This window comes from Ananas comosus, linkage group 9 (assembly GCF_001540865.1).
Source record: "Ananas comosus cultivar F153 linkage group 9, ASM154086v1, whole genome shotgun sequence".
In the NCBI taxonomy this organism is placed as follows: Eukaryota; Viridiplantae; Streptophyta; class Magnoliopsida; order Poales; family Bromeliaceae; genus Ananas; species Ananas comosus.
Window position 1 is genome coordinate 2,617,319 of NC_033629.1, and position 7,342 is coordinate 2,624,660.

The window sequence follows — 7,342 nt, forward strand, 5'->3', positions numbered from 1 at the left end:
ATGGCCGTAGTGAGCGTTTGCAAGTTTAACGGTGTAGAAATATCCAAATCACGTGAAATTTTGATAGAAAATTTTTTATACTATATAAAACAAGATCAATATCTTTGATTTAAAATTTTAATGTCATATTATTATATTTTGTAAGATTTTTATTTTCAGCCGTTGATTTTGAGCCCCTTCGTTCACTAGGCAAATGATATCGTAAAATNNTCTCTCTCTCCCTCTATATATATATATATATATATATATATATATATATATATATAAACTTATGCAAGAATCTTATAGTAATTGGACATGGAAAATATAATAAGATATAGATAATGGCTTTGGGCATATATTTAGTTTGGAAAATACTCAAAAACATAAGAATCATAAACACCAAATTAAAGCTTAAATTGTTGAAAAAGCAAATTGAAAAAGGAGCTTCAAGATTTATCAAAAACTAAAAAAAATGACTAAATTACAAAAAAATCTCCTATAAATATCTATTTTCTCACTTTTTCTTCGTGACTTTCAAAAGTCTATATTTTACCTGCTTAAAATTTCAGAAATATTTTCAAAAAAATGCGGCATTACTAAACAGGACAAAATGATCAAATTATCCTCACTATTTCTATTAAAAAAATTTAATATATTTTTATATTTTGAAGGACATTTTTAATATAAATTATAATAAATAAACGGAATAATAATAAAACCCTAAAAGACTAAATACAATAATTTAAAATTTTAAAAAGATAAAATACAAAATTTCAAAAATTATAAAAAAAATAAAAAATTCATAAAAAAATTTTCTATAATTTAAAAACTGCAAAGAACACTTATCTCAAAAAAAAAAAAAAAAAAAAAAAAAAAAAAAAAAAAAAAAAAAAAAAAATAGATAAATAAATTGAAGAACAATGTAAAGCTAGATCTTAGGAGAGCAATTGACTATATATACAAAAAAGCTCTTGCAATACATTTCCAGTACACTCTCCAGTACAGTTCACAACTCACAACTCACACAACTCCTGCAACTTGCATGCATGCTGCTACTTATTTAAAGCCTAACTACAGGAAACTGGGAGTCCACTGAACCAGCTCAGAAACTGGTTGAGCCGCGACCGCGACCGCCGCCGCCGCCACGTTGGTTCGGTCCAGGGAAAAAGGCCGACTCTTGCTGCGCGTTGAAGACCTCGTCCACTTCTCTCGCTGCCACGTCGAATGCGAGCTCCTTAGCCTCCTTCTCCATCTTCTTTAGTATATTATTTCTCCCTGCGCGAAACCAAGTTCAGGAACATCTGATTCAATATAACCAACCAACGAAGCTACAATTCGCATGTTGAAAATCAATATCGAAATCAATACCGAAACATATAGTTTTAGTTAGAAGTTCTAAGATCTTCGTATAATTCTTGAACCAAAAATGAAACCCAAATATTGGTTTACATTTAGTTAGTTCAATATTGTGCAGGACAATTATACATGCAAATTATGTTCTTTTTTTTTTATTCCCGTTTAGGCCCCAAGGACCTGGTCAACCTATACAATCTTACCAAGCGATGTAAGATTTATCTCACACTATTGTTTAATGAACTAATTCCGATAACAAATGTAACGATTCGACCCACTAATAGTAATAATCTGTTGTTCCTAAACCACCAGCCAAAAATACTTAAGTCCAGTTATTACTAAGGGCACGTTTGGTTCGAGTTATGTAATATTATAGAGTATTTCGATATATTCATATATCTTGGATTTCTAAATAAAATTACTACTGATACTGCATTAGCGCGTTTAGTTTAATACAGTAATATAATACTGGATTGCAGTGTTTATAGCATTATTGATTTGTCACATATCATGAGTGTCTTACTATACATTTTCTCTCATATATCTTTGGGTTTTTTTTTTTTTTTTTAAGTCAAAAGTGAAAATGAAGCCAAAGTATTCTGTATATACCTGCAAGGAAGAACTTCTCATTGTTCTCTGCCCTGATGCCAAAGCAGAGAACCTGGAGGTTCTCATTCGGGGAGGCGACAGCGACTACCGGGTGGCCGGGAGGGATCACGAAGACCGATCCGCGGCAGACCTCTGACTTAACGAGCTGATACCGCGGGCCTTCTTCTTGTTCTTCTTCGCCTTCCTTCTCCCGCTCTTCTTCGCTTTCGCCGCCTCCTCGTCTTCTCGATCCTTTTTGCTTCGAGATGTGAGGACACGCCATTTCCATGTATCCGCTCCCTTGCACAACAAATGCAATCTTGATTGCCCTTGAGTTGTAGTTTGGTGCCATCATTGATCCCTGAAATTAAAGGGGAAAGGGCTCATTCTATGTCTAAGTGCATATTCTCATGGAAATATACTTGAATTATGATATTGTTTGGTAAAGTGCGACCTAAATGGCGAACGTATTAGTTAAGTGCTTCAAACATGTGTTCGCAAGACTCAAAAGTCTCGTTTTTCTCTGCAACTAAAACTAGTATCTACCAAAAGCAAAAGCAAAAGCGAAACCAGACAAGTGCATTAATTTTTTCTCTTAAAAAGGACTTGTACATTTAAGTGACTCCTAGCTAGGATTGTTTTTACAAGTGGTTGTTTCGTGCATACGACGGATCTGGTGGTGTATCTGAAACTTTCGCTATAATCCAGGACGTGACAGACACGGTAAATAATTGATTAGAGTTTGATAACTACTCACTTGGCTTATATTAGCGATGGATACATCCACATTGGGGTCTTGGAATTGTCGGTAGTCGTTAGCATTTACTTCATAGAGTTGGCCATGGTTGTTCGCGTAGGACGGTCGCTTGTTCAAGACATTGAACGGCTTTCTCGATTGCTCGAAAGGCCGTTCTCCGCCGCCGCCGCCGCCGCCTCGGCTTGATTTGCTTAATGCCTCGATTTGTTCTTCGGATGCTCTTATGATCTCTCCTTTACTTTGTTGCCCAAAGAGTCTCTCCAATCTATCTCGCGGGGTCTAAACTTGTTTAAATGATCATACACAACTAAATTGAGCATAAACCAAGTATAGAAATGGTGACTTGCAAAATATATATATATATATATATGAATTATTATAGAGAGCAAGAAATAAATAAATAAATAAAGATGCGAACGCACATTGAACGCTGCTTCAAGAACTTCATCACTAAAGCTTGTGTAGAATGTCTCCGGTTTCCTTCCGCCTGCTCCAAAGAACTCCTAATTATAAAGAAAATTTTTCATAAAAGAAAGGCAAAAAACAAATTAAATTCAAAACCTTACATAGATTTTAAATTTAAATCCCTTCAAGTTTCTAAGCTTAAAATTGTAAATCATTTTGGGATCTAGACTCGTTTATCTTCTTTTCGTTTTAGTTTCGAAAATTAAGATAAAAAAATTTCTAGCTATCAGATGAGTGAGAGTCACTACAACAATTTTTTTTCTATCACATCAATTTAATTACATCAAGAATTAAAATATTATACCGACCGTTCTTAAAGCAAATGACAAAGGATTTTGTGGTTGGTAACCCCAGGTCCCAAGTTCGAATCCTAGTTGATTCGCATTTTTCCAGCTAAGTTTATTTCTAAATAAAATAAACGAAGCTCTGATATCACTGATGCTATTTTGAGAAGCGACGCCCCATCATGTTTAACATTAAATCGATTAAATTTTAAAAAATACCGTTATCTAGCAGCATAAGTCGTGAAAAACAAGCAAATGGTTGGTTCATAATTGTTGTCGATAGCAAATTGTTCAATGAGATACAAATATAACCTCGAAGCGCCCCGGAATGGAGATCGGACGAAGGAGCATCGCGATCCGGAGCTTCTCGTTACGATGTTTATTGATCAAATACACTATCATACCAGAAGGAACCACCATTGTATCTCCTTCCTTGATATCATACGACTCTTTGTTCTTCTCCGATAATAGTGTTATAGTTCCCTCCCCTGTAATCAAAAATAAAAAAAATAATTATCATTGATCTTAATGAATGTAGCATGTAACTCGCTCATCGTATCTAAATAATAATAATAATAATAATTAACCTCAGCCATATGTAGTGACTAACTAATTTAAAATGAAAAGAAAAAAAATTATTCTAATTATTAAACACATAAGAAATTGTTATATTTACTGCACACTTCAAAATTTTATTTCTTTTACATAAAAGTAACCATTTTACCTTAAATAAATATGTGATGAAGTACTTTTACCATCAATATTTTTTTCGAATGTATTCATAAATTAATTAATTAATTCTATTTCTCACAACATAAAATCTAGACACTTAATTTTTTTTTTCTTTCTCAACAACATATAAGATAAAAAATCAGAAGCTAACTAAAAATGTCAGAAAATTCAAAACTTAAAATTAAAATTTTAAAAGATTGAATAATTAATTAGTTCACAATGTCTATAGTTTTGACAAATTATTGTACAGTTTTACATTCTAAAAATAAGTAGAAAAACATATATACCAGCTATATACATTAGATTTGATTTAGAGAATTTGAAGTATCTAAAAAATAAATTTTACAAATTTTTGATATCATTTACCTGACGATCGAACTGAAGATCGAAGATACTCAAAATTAATAATTTTAATAATCGTGGTGTGAAACAACCGTTGTACTTATATTTAACACTCCCCCTCACGTCTGGGCTCGAGACTTTTTAATCGGCCCATGACGTGGGCTTGAATTAAATGGGAGGAAATTAATATGCTAGGAGTCTGGCGTGACTCGAACTCAGGACCTCCTGCTCTGATACGAAACAACCGTTGTACTCTAAAAGCTTAAGCTGTTAGAGAACGGTGTTTAAACATTTTTATATTTAACACGTGGTGAGATATTAATTGTAAATTTTACGATGTAAAAATATTCAAATCATATAAAACCTTGATAGAAAATTGTTTAATTACACTATATATTTATATATACCTCCCATCACGTAGAACACTTCGTCTGCGTCCCAGTGGCTCGGCACGAGGAACGCCCGCGGCGCCGCCTCGAGCACGGCGACGCGATACTCCGCGATCCCCCGCAGCAGCTCCGACCTCTCCGCGAACCGCTGCAGCACCCTGAAGCGGCCGTGCTGCGTCTCCGCCCAGCGCTCGTAGCTCCGCTCGTCGAAATAGTAAGGGTTATATGCATGGTGATCTTCGTCCCTTGCGTTTGGTGATCTCTCCCTCTCCCCTCCACTCCCCCTACACAAACTAAAGCACCTGCGCTCGCAAAGCTCCCTGTTTTGTGCGTCGCCCTCTAAACTACGGCATATTTTGTGGCATTGGCATATCCGTGAAGCATCAGAATTAGCTAAGGAGATCGAGGAGAGGAGGAGGAAGAGGACTCTAATTGCTAGTGATTTTGGATTCATTTTTGTGTGTTTTTTTTGTTGTTTTTTTTTTTTTTTCTTTTAACACTACTATACTATGGAGGTATGGGTTGAGAGTGGGAGAGAAAGTGTGGAGTAGTGTAAGTATATATAGTGCTCTTTATTATATAGGCTAAGGGTGGTGGGGATTAATGTGCACGTAGTATAATTTAGTGTGATACGTGGATGCATGCATGGCGCCATGTGGTGACGTAGGAGATGCGACGTGGAGAGAAAGAGAGAGAACTGGGTCACGGGGTGGCGTTGGATATAGAGAGGGAGAGAGAGTTCACTTAGGGTGCGTTTGGTTCGCATTATGAAAAATTACTAAAAATAAAAAATATTTGAGAATTTTTTTCTATTCATTCTATTACTAAGAATGTGAAATTTCTGTGTTTGGTTCGCACGGTAATATTAATTAGTCATATTATTTAATATTATAAAAAATATGCAATTTATTTATTTATTTATTTATTTAATTTTAGATAATGTTATCAAAAATTTCAACATCTTTTTAGAAAAAAAGGGAGAGAGAGTATAATTAAAATAAAAGAAAGAAAAATATAGTCGAAATTAGAGGGAGTGAGAGAGTTGAAATTTTAGAAAGAGAGAGAGAGAAAGCTTAGTTTAGAGAGAGAAAAAAAAATTGAATTTTAAAGAGAAAAATAAGTTTAGAAAGAGATATAAGGTTAGAGTGTAAAGAAAAATAATATCAATTAGCCGGCGGATAGGAAGAAAGAAAGAGATTAGATATATTATGATTACTTAAATCCATTAATATGAGGATACCCATCCTCCCTCAAGGAAATGAGATTAGTACTTTGGGGTGAATCTTATTCCCAAGTGAATCCAATATTACCAACTGGATTACTTAGTGCGTTTAGCCAAACACCATCATATTTTTTTATTTCCATTGAATTACTAAGAATTTTTGAAAGATAGCGCGAACCAAACGCACCCTAACATGCATGCGTGGTTCAAATCGATATTCGGTCCATGGTTTTGCACCGTTCATTTAATCTAGCTAATTGGTACCTGCACTATGCCGGTACTTTTCATCTTCAATCACCGTCGTGCCTATCTCTTTCTCCTTTTGCAAATTAGGCTTGTGTGTTTCCTTTTTCCAGTTTGCTACGTGTTTTTTTATATGAACTAATAGATTTTTTTAACCTTCGACTGTTGTTCGATGAAACCGAAATTAATAAATGATGATGATGCTAATATATTCTGTTCGTGTGCATGCATGATAGTTAATGCTCAGTGTAGTCATTGTCGTCGTTGTTGTTATCGTTATCGTCATCACGCTTTGTATTCTCCATAATCGGCGCCGCATTTGTATTTTATTGTGTGAAATTGGTGTTGTTGTAGGGACTTTTGTGAAAGAAAAAAGACAAAGTAATGTGGTCCCATTAGTACCGTCCAAATATGTTAGTTACTTGTCGACCGCGGTCTAAGCATTGTCTAATGGTATAAAATAATAGGATCTTTAACAACTGCAAACATTAATAAATAAACTATACTATTCTCCCTTAANTTTAGAAAGAGAGAGAGAGAGAGCTTAGTTTAGAGAGAGAAAAAAAAATTGAATTTTAGAGAGAAAAATAAGTTTAGAAAGAGATATAAGATTAGAGTGTAAAGAAAAATAATATCAATTAGCCGGCGAGTAGGAAGAAAGAAAGAGATTAGATATATTATGATTATCCTAATCCATTAATATGAGGATACCCACCCTCCCCCAAGGGAATCAGATTAGTACTTCAGGGTAAATCTTATTCCCAAGTGAATCCAATATTACCAACTAGATTACTTAGTGCATTTAGCCAAATACCGTCATATTTTTTTATTTCTATTGGATTATTAGGAATCTTTAAAAGATAGTGCGAACCAAACGCACCCTTACTACTATATTAGCAACTATTTTATAACCCTCTCCAACTCCGCTCCGTTGAGTAAATAAAGTAAGAGGTTGAACATTTTTTTTTCTTGAATTCGATTTGAC

At 34.3% G+C, this 7,342-nt stretch overlaps 1 protein-coding gene across 1 annotated transcript; it reads right to left on the reverse strand.

Moving 5' to 3' along the window:
• On the reverse strand, window positions 1,085–5,346 carry LOC109715395 (cupincin-like). The gene is made up of 6 exons (XM_020240372.1): window positions 4,911–5,346; window positions 3,742–3,917; window positions 3,103–3,183; window positions 2,681–2,959; window positions 1,945–2,284; window positions 1,085–1,257 (listed from the first exon to the last, which is right to left on the reverse strand). The coding sequence occupies exons 1-6, from the start codon at window positions 5,344–5,346 to the stop codon at window positions 1,085–1,087; spliced, it is 1,485 nt and encodes a 494-aa protein (XP_020095961.1).